This window comes from Callithrix jacchus, chromosome 6 (genome assembly GCF_049354715.1).
Source record: "Callithrix jacchus isolate 240 chromosome 6, calJac240_pri, whole genome shotgun sequence".
Lineage (NCBI taxonomy): Eukaryota > Metazoa > Chordata > Mammalia > Primates > Cebidae > Callithrix > Callithrix jacchus.
In genome coordinates this window covers 89700182-89717184 of record NC_133507.1, presented here as the reverse complement: position 1 = coordinate 89717184, position 17003 = coordinate 89700182, and the positions used below count along the sequence as shown (strand labels likewise).

General features: G+C 33.3%; 1 protein-coding gene across 4 annotated transcripts in view; it reads right to left on the bottom strand.

The window, feature by feature from the left end:
• Window positions 1-17003, bottom strand: part of LRP1B (LDL receptor related protein 1B) — a 1941900-nt gene that overhangs the window by 460255 nt on the left and 1464642 nt on the right. For all 4 annotated transcript variants that reach the window (XR_013518953.1, XM_078327882.1, XM_078327883.1 and 1 more), the window contains exons 38-41: window positions 12529-12655; window positions 12139-12290; window positions 11718-11842; window positions 10272-10643 (exon numbers count right to left, since the gene is read on the bottom strand). Coding sequence is in view for 3 of the 4 variants with exons in the window: in XM_078327882.1 (XP_078184008.1) it covers window positions 10272-10643; window positions 11718-11842; window positions 12139-12290; window positions 12529-12655 (776 nt within the window). In the remaining variant the exon portion in view is untranslated. The remainder of the gene's footprint in view (window positions 1-10271; window positions 10644-11717; window positions 11843-12138; window positions 12291-12528; window positions 12656-17003) is intronic.

Below are 17003 nucleotides of genomic sequence, written 5' to 3'. Positions count from 1 at the left end.
AAAAATGTCTCACATAATTGATTATATATTTTAAAAATTGTTAAAATTTAAAAGTATTACTATATTATTTCAAAAACAATATGTTGTATTCTTTATATACTTTTCAATATCAGATTAACAATTTATATAATTTGACAACACTTTTGTTGTGTTATACTATTATTTCTAATCAAATTGTGTTTAAGATAACTATGTAAATAGATTTACACTAGTACTTTTTAAAAAGTACTGCACAATATACCATTATTCTCTCTAAATTGTGAATTGCTGGGTGAAATTATTTGTACCATTTCAAAATTTTTAAATATTACAAATAGCTTTTCAGAGTACTTGTATAAAACTGTCATTTTCATCAATAGTGCATGAAAGTCTGGTTTCTCCTCATTACAAAAGTTTTAAAAACTTTTGCTGAATTATGGGTGTAAAATCTCACTGTTTCATTATAGATTTTCCTTATGGTTGGAGAGATTGACTATACTTTAGTATAATTATGATTATTTTCTGTCTCCTAGGATAAGTCATACATATTTATTTTCATCTCTGTAGTGGTACATTATAAACTTCAGTTGTAACCCTGTGTTGCTTTTAAGGATTAGAACTATACACCACTAGTGTTTTGTTTTGTCTTTTAAATTTCTTCATAGATTCTGCTGCAAACAGTTTTCAATTACCATGGAATAAAATATACGAAACGTATACTTCCTGATCTGTTTTTGTATGTAATTTGTGAAATTTGTTCTTACCCCGAATTTATAAAAATATTATATATTCTTTGATATTAAAAAGCTGATATTTACATTATTAAAATACTTCAAATTTATTTTTGAATAGAGTTTTAGTTAGAGATAACATTTTGTTGCATTTCTTGCATATAAATTGCTCTAGCATAATTCATTAAATGCTGTTCATTATTTTTTAATTTACTCATGCCAATTTGGCAATGTATTACCAGTTTACATACAGGTTATATATATGTATGAATCTGGTTCTGAGCCCTCTGTTCTTTATCATCTAATTTTCTTATATAAAAAATAGCTGATTTTATAATTATTAATGACAAACAAGTTTTTAAATCAACTAAAAATGTATTTAATTAGGAATAAAGTTACAATCACATTTGTCTACAACCACAGTAAATAAATACACAAATATTGTCAGGTTTCTTGCTGTGGTTCCTGATGGTCAGTAGCAGGCTCATTTGAAGTCAGAGTCAACCCTGATGGGGACTCAAGATCAGTCAAAATAGCTTTGGAGAAGAAAACAAATACTGTTAGCTTTATTGCTGTGGTTCTGGATGTTCAGTACCAGGTTTATCTAAAGGCAGAGTCAACCCTGATTGGGACTCAAGATCAGTCACAACAGAGTCAGTCTGATGGGGACTTGGTATTAGTCCCAACTACTTTGGAGGAGAACACAAATACTGTCAGATTTCTTGCTGTGGTGCCAGATGTTCAGTGGCAGGCTCACTTGAATGCTTACTCAACCCTGAAGGGGACTCAAGATCAGTCACAACTATTGCAGAGGAGAACACAAATACTGTCAGATTTCTTCCTGTGGTGCCAGATGTTCAGTGGCAGGCTCACTTGAAATCTGAGTCAACCCTGAAGGGACTCAAGATCAGTCACAACTATTGCAGAGGAGAACACAAATACTGTCAGCTTTCTTCCTGTGGTGCCAGATGTTCAGTGGCAGGCTCACTTGAAATCTGAGTCAACCCTGAAGGGACTCAAGATCAGTCACAACTATTGCAGAGGAGAACACAAATACTGTCAGCTTTCTTCCTGTGGTGCCGGATGTTCAGTGGCAGGCTTACTTGAAGGCTGAGTCAACCCTGATGGGGACTCATGATCAGTCCCAACTACTTTGGAGGAGAACAGAAATACTGTCAGCTTTATTGCTGTGGTGCCAAATGTTCAGTGGCAGGCTCACTTGCAGATGGAGTCAGCCTGATGGGAACTTGATATTAGTCCCTGCTACTTTGGAAGAGAACACAAGTATTGTCAGATTTCTTCCTGTGGTGCTGGATGTTCACTGGCAGGCTCACTTGAAGGCTGAGTCAACCTTAATGGGAACTGGAGATCAGTCACAACTACTTTAGAAAACAACACAAATATTGTTAGGTTTCTTTCTGTGGTCCCAGATGTTCAGTAGCAGGCTCAGTCGAAGGTGGAGTCAACTTTGACAGGGACTGGAGATCAGTCAAAATTATGCTGTAGGAGGACATAAATACTGTCAGCTTTCTTGCTCTGGTGCCAGATGTTCAGTGGCAGGCTCACTTGAAGGTGGAGTCAATCCTGATGGGGACTCAATATTAGTCCCAACCTCTTTGTAGGAGAACACACATGCTGTCAGTTTTCTTGCTATGGTGCCAGATGTTCAGTGGCAGGATCACTTCAAGGCAGAGTCAACCATGAAGGGGACTCAAGATGAGTCAAAATTACATTGGAGGATAACACAAATTGTAAGCTTTCTTCTTGTGGTGCCAATGTTCAGTGGGAGGCCCACTTGGAGGTGGAGTCAACCCTGATGGTGACTCGAGATCAGTCTAAATTACTTTGGAAGAGAATCAAATACTGTCAGGATTTTTGCTGTCATGCTGGATGGTCATTAGCAGGCTCATTTGAAGGCAGAATCAATTCTGAGGGAAGTGGAGATCAATCTGAATTATTTTTGTTCAGTTGAAGGGTCATTAGAAGATGGAATCTACCCTGCAGGGATCTCACTGCTCCCTTCAGTATTTGGGGGTAGGGAGGAAAAATCCAGGTCTTGGTGGAAGGGAAGGAGGAAAAGCTTCGGGTGGATAGGAATTCCTCGTTGCAAATGGAGCATATGGTGGACCTACAAAAGCTCTTGGTGGAAAATCATGTGGAGAAACTCCCAACCTGATTCCTGGAGGAGGTGGGGGGCAAGGAGGTCCTCTTCTCATATTAGTAACATATGGGTAATGCTTTCTGCCAAATCCTGTATTTGGAACATCACGTGCAGAAGCATCTTTGTGTAAACATTTGAATTTAAACTCCATTTCGGTTAATTTTTGTGTCTTGTGAGCATTTTCTTTCCTGAAATCATTGAGGATTCCTTCAGCAGTCTGCTGAAGTCCCCAGGAGGTGGGGAGCACTAAAGAACAGGTAGCCTTCAGTCTGGAACCTGAATCCATACACGGCAACCAGAGAGGACCACAGTGGAGTCAGTTGTGGGAGGAGCTGGGGAATGTGGTCACCCACAGGCCTCACAGGCCCACGCTGCCCACCCTGACCCCCTTGTTATACTTTACATCCTGAGGCAGTGCAGGTCTGGGCCCGACCCCCATTTAACTGTTTTATATTGGTAATATCACATTGTGTTAATTACTTTAGCTTGTTAATAATAAAAACCTTTGTCAAGAAAGGCTGCAAATTTGTATTTCTTCAAAATTGCCTTGGCCATTACTGACATTTTGCTTTTCTATGTGAATTCTACTATCAACATATAAAGTTTCATTTAAAAAAATTATTTTAGCTGTTTTTTGTTTGTTTTAGAAACAGGGTCTCACTCTGTCACCCAGGCTAGAGTGCAGTGGTGCAATCATAGCTCACTACAGCCTCAAAACCCTGGACTCAAGAGATCTTCCCACCTAAGCCTTCCAAGTAGCTAGGACTACAGTTGTGTGCCACCACACTGAGACATTTTTTGGCATTTTGAATTGCATTATATTTACAGATATTTTGGGACAAATTTCCATAGCTATGGAAATTGACTTTTTGCATCATGAAAGTAACATTTTCCCCCTTTAAGATTATCTTTTATTTCCCTTACAAATACTTTGTAATTTTCTGTTAATGTTTTGCTGTTTTGTGCATACTTTGTTTTTATTACTACTTTAAGAGTAGCTTTTTTAAAATCATATTCTCTCTTTATTTATTTATTTTTTTGGACAGAGTCTTGCTTCGTCACCCAGGCTGGAGTGTGATGGTGCTGTCTTGGCTCACTGCAACTGCAACCTGTGGTTCCCAGTTTTCACTGATTCTCATGTCTCAGCCTCCTGAGTAGCTGGGATTACAGGCATGCACCAACATGTCTGGCTAATTTTTGTATTTTTAGTAAAGACAGGGTTTTGCCATTTTGGCCAGGCTGGTCTTGAACTCCAGGCCTCAAGTGATCCACCCACCTCGGGTCCCCAGAGTGCCAGGATTACAGGTGTGAGCCTCCACTCTGAGCCTAATCATGTTTCTTAATTGGTCATTGAATGCAGGAACACCGTTTGAATTTATATTAAGCAATGTTTGCTTTTTTAAAAAAGCTCCATGACATATTTTGTTAAAACATCAGAACGCATTGTACAAAATAAGCATTTTGTTTGATAAAACTGAAACAACAATTACAATGTAAAATGTAAAATTCGTTAACTTGAATTACAGGCATTTGAAGCCACCATTCTAAGTCTGAAATTGTTAAGTTTCTTAAGCCATTACTTTACACATTTTTCTATTAGTGAGACTATATAGATACACTGTTACTGCCTTTATATTTCTAAAATGATCATCATTTCCCTCCATCTTTAATAATTCAGTCAGTTATAGAATTATATATTTCTTTAGTAATCTGAAGAGTTTACTCTTGCTGCTGATGAGAAGTCTGATTAAATACCATTGTCTTACCTCTGTAGATAGTGTCTACTACTTCTGGTAGCTTCTTAAGGTTTTCCCTTTTTCATGATGCTCTGCAGGTTTTACTTTGGTAGCTGACTTAATTTTCTTATTATCAACACTTACAGCTAATTTCCCATCTAGAGACATTTCTTTCTTCATTTCTAGTAAACTGTGTCATTATCACTTTGAGTGTTACTTGTCTATCATCTTTCTCTTCTTGGCCATTTGTCAACATTTATTAGCTAAAATCCTATTAAATCTATTAGTTTATCCTCCAACTTCCACAACTGTTCTTGTGTTTTTTATATCTTACTGTCTCTAACTTATTAATTTCTTATTTAGCATCATATTTATGCATTCTCACTTTCATTAGTCTAATATTATTTTAATATTATCAATTGAGATTTCTTTTTAATTTTACTTATATTGACCATATTTGTCATTTCCAAGATATTTAATTGTCTTAATTTTAATAAATTTTTTTTCTTACATATGTAATTTTGGCTTCTTGGATGTTTCTATTTCTTGTTCTTTTCAATTATTTTCCCCCATTTGGCTCTTTGAGAAACCCAAAATAAATATTGTTTAGATTCTTCTTTCATTTTCATTTTCATTCATCTTCTGCTTGGTGGGGATTTTTAAGCTGCCTTTTTTAAGAATCCATGTGTTGTGGAAATTGAATTTTCACCTTTTAAGGGGTTATTTTTTAACCTCTTTTTCAGTACTCACTTCTCTCTGCTGGGTGGTTTGGTAGTGGATTTCACTGAACCTCTGCTCCTTAAACTGTAGCCTTCTCTTTCATAATTCATTTGAGTTTTCGCTCCACAGAGCATATGAGAGCCTGCAGTCAATAACTTGCAAGGAACTCACTCAGAGCTGATCATGTGGCTGTCTCTGTGATCTCTAAGCTTTTAGGGATAGTCACTTCCTACAAGTCATTAACCTAGAAGTAGGTGGCCCAGCTTTACTTCAGCCTTGTTTCCCTGTGGGGCAGCCTTCCCCATTCCTTGGGGAAGAACCTAAATAAGTTCTTTTTAGACCCCATCTCTCTGTAGCATCTAAGTAGCCTGGATCAGAATTGTTTCTGTCATTTTCTCTTCTTTTTATTTCTGTTCTGTTTATCACTCAAAGAAAAGTCTATCTTGGTTTTTTGAGATTAGCTATCTCTATTTAATTTTTATTTTAAAATATATTTTATATATCATTACTATGGTTTTAAAGTCAGAGATGGCCTCAAAGTGTAGATTTTTAACAGGGTCTTAGCCAGAGATCTTCACTCTTCATAGGAAAAGTGAACTATTGTATTTTCCTCTTTTTATGCTGTGAATTTCCAAAGGCTCGAAGGAAGACATTTTCTTCCTTATTCACCCATACCTAATAATCTATAACATACTGTAAGCACTTAATAAATATTGAATTATATTTAATGGCTCTTGTCATCTTTTAAACCTGAAGCCAAAAAGTTCATTTGGGAAGTTAAAGAAGAAAGCCTTTATCCTATCCATTTCGTATATTCAGCCATATAAAGGATGAAAGCCTGTGAAGTTGAGAACTCTCTGATATTTTTAATACTTAAATTTTTGTGATCTGCTTTTGGCTAACTACTTAGAAATGTAAGGACATATATCTTCCAAATTTAATAAAATAGAATACCAAGACAGAAATACATTTTATGTCTCACTTATATTTATTTATATGTGTCAATAACTGGGTTTTTTAAGCTTTTTTGTTTTGTTTTTTCTGTTTTCTTTTTTGGTCTGCAAAGTTAAAGTATACATTCACCTAAAAAACTTTCAGAGATAATTGTAATGGTTAAACCAATGGCAACCTCTTGGCAAGACGTGGGGTGTGGTAGGGAGGATATTCAGAAAGGTTCACATAAATTGTCAATGCAGATTAATCTTAATTTTTAAGTTTTAGTCAGATCAGACCTCAATGCACTACTTTATATCTTTAATTATTGCAACTATTTCTGATTGTTTAACTACCCTAATTCATATGCTAAAAATAATTTAAGACAAGGATTATCATCCTCAATCAGTGGTTGCCAATCCCTTAGCCACAAACCAGTACTTGTCCCTGGCCTGTTAAGAACCAGGAAGCACAGCAGAAGGTGAGTAGCAGGTGACTCAGCATTATCACCTGAGCATCACCTCCTGTCAGATCAGCAGTAGCATTAGAATCTCATAGGATCGTGAACCCTATTGTAAACTGCTTATGAGGGATCTAGGGTGTATGCTCCTTTTGAGAATCTAATGATGATCTGAGGTGGAACAGTTTTATCCCGAAACCATCCCCTGCCTTTGTCCATGAAAAAATTATATTCTATCAAACTCGTTCTTGTTTAAAAGGTTGAAGACTGCTGTCCTAAGTAATCCACAAGTGTGTCACAAACACGGTAATATAATTTTGTATTAAAATCATGCTTATTTATATATTTTTAGATACCTTTTTTCATAAAATTTTCACACAAAAAAAATGTATGGGTCAATTTTTCGTCTTGTAGGTGAGGAAATAAACAGTAGCACAGAGGAAGCAAACAGCAAACTGTGATATGAACCCCAGGTTGATCAAAGTTTCAAACTCCTGGCCAATCATGGTTCACTTTCTTACCTATGTTTCAACACTACTCTACAGTCAGTAAACTGTTATTGATTCTACTGGCTTTGATTTTGGATGAGAGGATTAGAATAATTTGGTTGTGTATAGCTTTAATTAAAATGTTTTCCGTTTTATTTACTACAGTTGAAACAGGATCTAAAATATGACAAAATTTTCTAGGGCATCTTTGCCTTCAGACATGGCCATCACAACGCTTACGCTTTGTCAATCCTAAATATAACACAGAGTGATCTTCATGAAATGTATATCTTACTTTTCATACTCTCTTATATTAAAGTAAAGTATATTTAATATAAGAGAGTATGAAAAGTAAGATATATATATATATATATTCATTACAACACTCTCTTGTTTTACTTTTATCATCTTATCTTGGATATTTGTACACCAATGTTCATTGCAGCATTATTCATAATAGTCAAAGTGTAGAAAAAACCCAAGCACCCATAAACAGATAACTAGATAAACAAAATGTGATATGCACGTACAGTGAAGTATTATTCAGCCATAAAAAAAATGAAGTTCCAATACAAACTATAGCATGGATGAACCTTGAAAACACTACACAAGTGAAATAAGCCAGGTGCAAAGGACAAATGTATGATGATTCCACTTATATGAAATATCTAGAATTAGCAAATTCATAGAGACAGAAAATATTCATTACCAAGAACCAGTGAAAGGGAGAAATGGGGAGTTATTGCCTTAAACAGAGTTTCTATTTGAAATGATGAAAAAGTTTCAGAAATATAGTGTTGATGGTTGCAAAATATTGGGGATGTAATAAAAGCCACTGCATTGTACACCTAAAAACAGGTAAAACCTCAAATATTGTTTTATATATGTGGAAACACATGTATATTTATCCCAATTTTAAAAACTATAATATTCCAAAAAAGATTGAGTGTATACTTTTTGATGCATTGTATGATGTGCAAACTTTACCTAAATAAAATTTCTTTTTTTAAAAAAGCTGCTTATTTTGACATACCAAGACATTCAACATCATGTCATTCCCTACTTCATCTCACACCAGTTCATTCCATACTAATATTACAATCATACCCAATGACTCCTTGTCTACTCCATGCTTTTTATGTCTTTATACTAAAAATGTTCTGGATGCTTAGTCCAGAAGAGTAATTTTCAGTCTTTTTGATCTGAGGATTTTACACTCTTAATCATTGTTGAAGACTCCAGAGTCCGTGTATGTGGGTCATGTCTACATCTATTTACCATGTCATTTTAAAAATTTATCAGTTTTTTAAAAGTTAAAACAATGCATCAGTTGTGTTAATCTAAATAGCGCCTTCTAAGAAAAGTAGTTACTTTTCAAAAATAATAAAAACAAAGCATTGTTTCACAATGTCACAAATATATTTAATATTTATCTTACTAAAAGATACTGGATTTTCATAACTGCTTCTTTATCCTCTCTGTTGTGCTGTTTTGGATGAAGTATGTGAAGAAAATCCAGCCTTACACAGTTATGTAGTTGGAAAAGAGAGGAGTTTTTTAATAATAGCCTTTACAGATAACAGTGTATTCTTTTATACTACACTAACACGTGACAACTGGTTGTTACTTAAAGGTTAGTTGCAGTGTGAAATCTGAAACCCTAGTGATGAACTTTTCATCCTCTATTACATTAAAATTCATTGACCTTTCTTGTACTTTAAATAAATCATTTACTCATGCATGATTTTATCACGTCATTTGAAAATATTGGTTCTCTAAGTTATGCTTATCTTCTAAATGTTGACACATTTCATTATGCGATACCCCAAAATCACATACAGTAATATCACCACCATCTCACCAAAAAAGCCTGTAAATATTGAGAAGCTGTCAAGATTACTGTGGTGGATACAAGGCTTCTATTCTTCTAACTTTTACTTCACAGTTTGATTTTTACTATTTGCAACACATACAGTAGGTCATTTACCTTGAAATGGCACACTCATTGTATTCATTCTTTCAGAAATGTCCACCATACATGCAGGCTTGAATAGTTATAGTTATCTAAATCTGTATGTTTTATTAAAATTATTAATAAACTGGCTTTAGTATAGAACTAGGTACAGGCTTTCAAAAGAATAAGATGAAGTCTCATGTAATAAAATAAAAGCTTTGTAACATATAGTAAGAAAAAAAGCAGTTAGCTGAATTTTATAATTAAAAATGATACACATGCATACTTATCAAAATTCTGGGGGCATGTTACATGTCAGTTATGGGTAAGTAAATGGGATTGATGATGTCATAGATAAGGCAGAAATTTCATATTTAAATCCATATTCTTTGAACACTTTACAACAAATTTATATGTTATTTTGCAATTTAGAAAGCAAAGAAAAAATCTATCTCAGCATAGGAAACTTGGAAAAGTGGAAAATATACAAAAATAACACAAAGACGCTGAGGAGAGAGAAGTTATGTGAGATAAGAAGATTTTTTTTTAAAGTTGAATGACAGGAAAAATGTTTTCCTGAATTATGTAAATAATCCACACTGAATATTATGCTTGAATAATTATGTCCATAAAAATATTAGATCATTTCTATAATATTTTCTCATCAAGGCCACTATACATTTATATTATATATATGCACACAAAATAATCTCTGATATTTGCTTGAGAAACTATAAATAATGGAATATTACTAGACGGATATTTTTAAAAATACAATTTCTCCCACTAGAAAAACAATCAATCAGAACAGTTTTATACTGAAAAAGTATTTTTCATTAATTTTAGTGCAGTTACTTATAAGAAACATGATAAAACATATTAAAATTCCATGATTAGAAGCTAATAATCATAACTTACATGCCGTACATGCTACCAGTTAATTGCTTCCTTGACATTTTGGGGTGGTCAAATGATATACTCACATTCATTCCTGAATATAAACTCTGGGAAAATGAAATTGCTACATGAAATTACCACTATTATTTCCCTAGTAATCTAAATGATACTCATTTCCACCAATCTATTTAAAATTAAATTGTTGTACTTACTTTCAACGATTACTTGTCTGTCTTCCCAGTTATCTTTAATAAGCTGTATATTTCCAAAGTGTGCATCACTGTAAAAGATTCGGTTGGTACCTTTTCTTTGTTGATTATAGTCAAAAGCCAAGGCTATGACATTCTTGAAATAATGTGGATTCTCATATGGCCTTATTGGGGAATTTAAATTGGTTTCATCAGAAAGATGTATACTTTTTAATATTGTTCTTCCTGAATAGAGCAAATAGCCTTCATGCCTTAAGCAAGTAACTCCATCCTCTGCCAAATATCCATGGGCACAAGCACAAGTTCTCCGGGAATTTCCTCGATAAAGACAGAGTTGCTTACAGCCACCATTGTCCCTGGCACAAATATTGGTCCCTAAGGGAGAAAAAAATATATATACACATGCACATGTTTATGTTTTTCAAACAAAATTCTCCACATAGAAATATTAAAACTTTGATGTTGAATATTATTTTTATTCTTAATGTAAGCTAGTCAATAAAAAATTTTTAAAAACTGTTTTTTAAAAAATCACAGCTGTTTAAAATCTTGAATTTCTTTATTTGGAAAATCATATTCTGTTTTATTCACCATCCAAGTAAATCATTACATCTTTTTCCTTAATGGGTCAGTTAAGTATATACATCTTCTTCGAAACTTGATCCTCAGCTTATAATATTTCATATACTGTTCATTCAAAACATGAATTGATTTAACCAAAATAATGCACTGCTTTAAACTCTATGAGATATGTAAAGTATCAAATAAATGCCTAACCTCCTACATGTATTGAGCGTAAGTTCTTACTCCAATTTTGAGTGAAGATATAATATGCACTTTAGATTTCTTCATCAGGCTAATTCTCCTCTCTGATTTCACTATTATTATTTCCAATATTAATATACCTTCCTTTGATAGAAAAAGTACAATTTATTTTAATGAAGGTAAACAAATTTAAATACCCACATCATTGTCCTAGAAGTTTAAAAATAAGTATTTTAAGGAAGTAATGATTTTGGAAATATTTTACACAAACAGCATCATCTTTGGGGACCATAAACACTTATGTATAATATGATTCATATAATACATAAAAATTTCAACTTCCTTTTACTCTCTAATATCCTACTTATGCATAATTTTTTAGCCAATCAATACATGTATCAATTTTTTCTATATTCCTTAGCCAAAACCTGTAATCAAGATATGCCAGGTATGTGACATGTCCATGTACCTGTGCTGTCCTGGGCAAATATGCCTTTGTATGAACTATGACATATTTATTGTATTTGGCTACTATATGATACTTGCAGGAAATCAGATATAAATAAAATAAGATTTTGAGATTTTAGACTCATATAAGGATTTCTAAGTTTGACAAATGCTTTTAAAAAGTGGAGAGAAATCAAATAAAATATACATATTATATATTCTTTTAAGAGTGCTGACCTTTCTCTCTTACTCGGTTAAAGATTTTAACCTCCTTCAGGTTAACTCCAAGGCCAGTTCTCATGGTTACCGTTTCTGTGGCATCATTCTTGTGACCCCTTCTGACAGACCCGTTTGCATGTGCTCTGCCAAAAAGTTAAACATACATGATCAACAATCTTTGACTAATTAAAATCAAGCCAGTTACCTAAGCTGAAGATAACAGATGGACCAACAGAAGGAAAAGAAACCAACATTAGTCTGTGACATTGAAACGATTGAGCTTGGAATAGCAAAAGTGCCTGCCTTTTCTGTGGAAATTACATGGCTTTGTGAGATCCTTTTTGTGACCTTGCTAAGAAATGGCAAATCCTACAAGGGTAAAGCAACTGGTACTGAAATAACATTTTGAGACTCAAATACTTATGAAGAAATAAATTACCTGTCAGACCAGTAGATGTAAGCCCCAAAGACTGCAACGGAAAACATATCCACATTGTTCCCTGACAGCACCATCTCGCGATTCCCTCCAGTCTCAAGGTCGATTCTCTCTATCTTGTCTGTGCGAGCATCACACCAGTACAGTTTATTTTCCTAAATATCGATTGAAAAGTAACATTACAGACTATTTTTGATTATTTTATTAAGAAAATAAAGGAACACTAAAAGTGGGTTAATAAAAGCTGTCAGTTAATACACTTGAAGTACTTAAAAGAAATCCATTACAGACTATTTTTGATTATTTTATTAAGAAAATAAAGGAACACTAAAAGTGGGTTAATAAAAGTTGTCAGTTAATGCACTTGAAGTACTTAAAAGAAATCCAACCGACCTCATAGTCAATGGAGATGCCATTCGGCCATGCTATTCCCATGCTTACAAGGACGACCTTCTCTGAGCCATCCAAGCGAGCCTTTCCAATACAGGGCATTTGTCCCCATTCAGTCCAGAACAAGAGGCTGAAATTACATTGTTAGTTTGTAGTGTTTATGCATATTTATTTGTAGTATGCAGAGCTATACAAAAAGATATTACTACTAATAATAGAGGTAACATTCACAATAGAATAAAAATAATACATTTCAGAAATTGATGTACAGTATGTTTACTTTCCAATAAAATAATTTTATTACAAATAATAGTTACATAGTCATAGATAGCATAGGATGCACTCAATATCCTACCAAAATACCTTTTGGACATTCTATTTCCTGTCTCAAATGCTCTTCTCCCACCTTTTTGCATAATTATCTCCCACTTTTCACATCTCAGTTATTTCTTTCCAGAAGTTTTCTGGGTCTTCCCTGATTACTGCACCATGTACTCTGCTTCATAACAGATTAGAATGGCAAATTTCCACTTATATTTCTCACATTATCATTTATTATTAATATTTTATGTCCTCACTAAACTGTAAGCTCAATAAGGACAGTGATCACTTCTCTTTCTTTTTTCATTCACTATTGCTCCTTCAGTACCAGGTAATTAGAAATTTAGTAGTAAATATACACTTAATTTATGAATTTATACATGAATGCATCATAACTTTCTATTTTGTCCACTTAGATTGCTAAATGTAACTATTCTAGTTTGGATTTTATTTTATCTTGTGAAGTCATCTGAAAACAGAGTTTTATGCAAAAGCAGAAATTCTTATTTTAGTAATCTTATAAAACAAAATGTAACGGGGGAGTAATGTGGAAGAAAATAAAATGCAGAAAGAACACAGAGAGTATGCCAAAAGAAAACAACATGTCATAAAATATAATGTAGAAAAACAGAATGTATATAATCAATGTATCTCACTCATTCATTCAAAAAATTCAGTATTTATAGGACTATACAGAACTCCATGCTTTTAGGTAAATATAATTCCTTCTTAATTTGAAGTTGCATCTATTGAAGTGTTTATCCAACTATCAGACATCAGCAGTGAATAAAGTTTTTAAAAATATGGCAAGCATTGATTCAAAAACTGGGTACATATTATCTCATTTAAAAATTATTTAAATTATTATTATTTAATGGGTATATTGCACCTAGATAGTGAAAATAGTACCTAAGGGGTAGTTCTCCCCCCAAGTAGTCCACAGTGCCTATTGCTCCCATGTTTATGTTCATGTGTGCTCAATGCTTAGCTCCCACTTATAAGTGAGAACATGCAGTGCTTGCTTTCCTGTTCCTGCATCAATTCATTTAGGTTTATGGCCTCCAGCTTCAGCCATGTTGCTGCAAAGTGGATGATTTCATGCTTTTTATTGCTTCATATAATTCCATTTTATATATGTACATTTTCTTTATCCAATCTACCATTGATGGGCACCTGGGGTGAGTCCATGTTTTTGCAATTGTGAAAAGCAGGGTGAAGGACATATGACTGTATGTGTCTTTTCAGTACAATGATCCATTTTCCTTTGGGTGTATACCCAGTAATGGGATTATTTGAACAGTAGCTCTGTTTCAAGTTCCTTGTGAAATCTCCAAGTTGTTTTCCACAGTGGCTGAACTAATTTACATCCTCACCAACAGTGTATAAGCGTCCCCTTTTTCCTGCAGCCTCATCAGCATATTCGAATAATATATGTGAATAGTCATGTAAGAATCAGATTACATACAGAAAAAATTAAAGACATATTTTGTTTATATTCAATAGAGTTATTTAAGTACAAATTGATAAACTATATAAAATATATGTATTATTTATGTATATTGTTTTAATTTGTTTTAAAAGTCGACATTTTTTTCTTGAAAATGCTGTGTGAAATAAACATGTTAGAGTTTTCCAGACAAACAAAATGAGGTGTGGCTACAATCTCAATTCTATAATCCTGAAGAAACTTTCATTCATATTTACAAGCTTTAGAAATCAGAAAGGAAAAAATTTTGTAGCGTAAAATCCAACTAACATTTTGTTGGTAAGATATTACTGAAGAAGACATTTAAAAATTGGCCGGGTGCAGTGGCTCACACTTTTAATCTCAGCACATTGTGAGGCCAAGGCGAGTGGATCACGAAGCAAGAGATCAAGACCATTCTGGCCAACATGGTGGAACCCCATCTCTACTAAAAATACAAAAAAATTAGCTGAGTGTGATAGTGCACGCCTGTAGTCCCAGCTACTCGGGAGGCTGAGGCAGGAAAATTGCTTGAACCCGGGAGGCAGAGGTTGCAGTGAGCTGAGGTCTCACCACTGCACTCCAACCTGCTGCCTGGTGAGACTCCGTCTCAAAAAAAAAAAAAAAAAAAAAAAAACTACACTTTTATTAAAGTCAAGATGTTTAAGACTTTAAGGTATGCTCTCACTGGAGAAAAAAATATTATTTAAAATAAAATAACTAACTGCCAAATAAAATGTGTTGCTACACTTAACTTTTTAAGAAAAAATATGTTTTAAAATGGCAGGCGATATACTGTGAAGGAGGCAATTGAGACCAGACAGAAGTGTGCTTACTCATCTAATCAGATTCTTGTTATCTATTTTTAACATATTCCAAAGTTCAAACAAGAAAAGAAATGCATACAGTAAACATTTTACTTAATATTAATCTATTTGCAAATGCACTAATAAAAATATTATTTTCAGTGATCAGACCAGACAAACTAATCGGTGTACAAATAATTGTGGCTTTTGCTATTAAAAGTAATGCCAAAAATCACAATTACTTGTGCACCAACCAGCCTACTAAGCCCTAATTCTCACAGCTATGGTAATTATGGATTAAGAAGTAAATGCTCCACAGTCCACATGGCCAATAACAGGGCAAGCCCAGAACTACACTCAGGCTTTGCTAATCCAAGCCTATATTGTCTTCCCTAGAATATGTTGCCTCACCAAATAGGAAGATAATACAGCAATATATAACAATATTATAGAAAACATGATTTTTCATTAGCTATAAGAAGTGTAACAAGAAATCTCCATATTTAAAACCACAAAACAAAGCACAAAAAGGTCTTAGCAATAAGAAAGAAGTCTCTTTTTTTTCCAAGTAATATTTATCCATTTTAAATGTGATGCTTCCATGCTGAGATGAATGTAAAAAATTATGTATAAAATTATGCTAAGTAAAAGTATTTTCAATCCAGTTTACACAATTTTTTCTATAGAAAACAGTAATAATTGGATAAACTATCATTATATGTGAAGCCAAATCTTACTGTGTAGAAATCACTTTACAGTTAGATAATTTATCAAAAAATTTAAAATATCAATAAAATATTTTAAATTTATCAAAATTAAGCAAACATTTTATGTCAAGCAAAAAATGATTTGTTTGCTCCTTAAACTGAAATTGAAAGTAAAGAAATGAATAGAATTTGCACCTTAAAACCTTTGGGAATTATAAACCAAATGTAGAGAAAGAACCCTCTCCAAGCTTGTAAAACAGGAGGAAGAGACTTGTAATTTAAGATGATCATTTACACAGATGCATCTGATATATCATTAATAAACATAGATTCTTCAATTCTAAATTTGGTCTTTATCCATAGGAAGAAATGAAAATATTTGCTCCTGGTTTTTGAAACCCTACTGATACTAACATTGAGTGATAAAATTACGATTGATTCTGAATCTATTTGAGTTCAAATTTTGCAACTGTGAAATATGTGTTTACTATATGATAGAGCCAAGAAAACTAACTTTAGAGTATCAACTTGGTACATCTAGCCCTGAAAATACTTTCTCAAATCCAGAAATTATTAAAATTGTCCAAACTAATGCTACTTTGTATAATTAAATAATAAAGTAGTATTTGTTAAACTAAACCGAAAACTTCTTTATTTAAATAAGATTGCACTTAAATAATTTAAAAACATAAAGTTTTAAAAGGGACATTAAAAAGTGGCTTTCAGAATTACAGAAATTCTATCAAAAACTGTCATAAACAAATATTCTATGGTCTTAATGAGACTACAACAATTTTGGTCAGGAAAACAGTGCATTGAACACATATCATGAGTTAATTTCCAACTAATTATTGACATTTGGATAACAGGTAAAAAGATCACATTTGGTAGTACTAGAATGTCTAAAGGCCTAGTAGACTCTTGATGGACCCTGAAAGTTAATTGAATTCACCATATGGCAACTGTACAAATTGGCATCAGAATTAGTTTAGATATGGGTAGGCTTTTCAGAAAAAACTTTTGTTTTTTTCTGTCACAGGTAGTTATATTCAAGCTGAAAAATATACTTCAACTTATTATAAATGCCCATAAATAAATTTGAGAAAGCTAACACTGGTGACAAAGCTATGATTTTTGTGGGAGAAGAATAATGGAGTGTGAGAAAAAATGAATAAATGA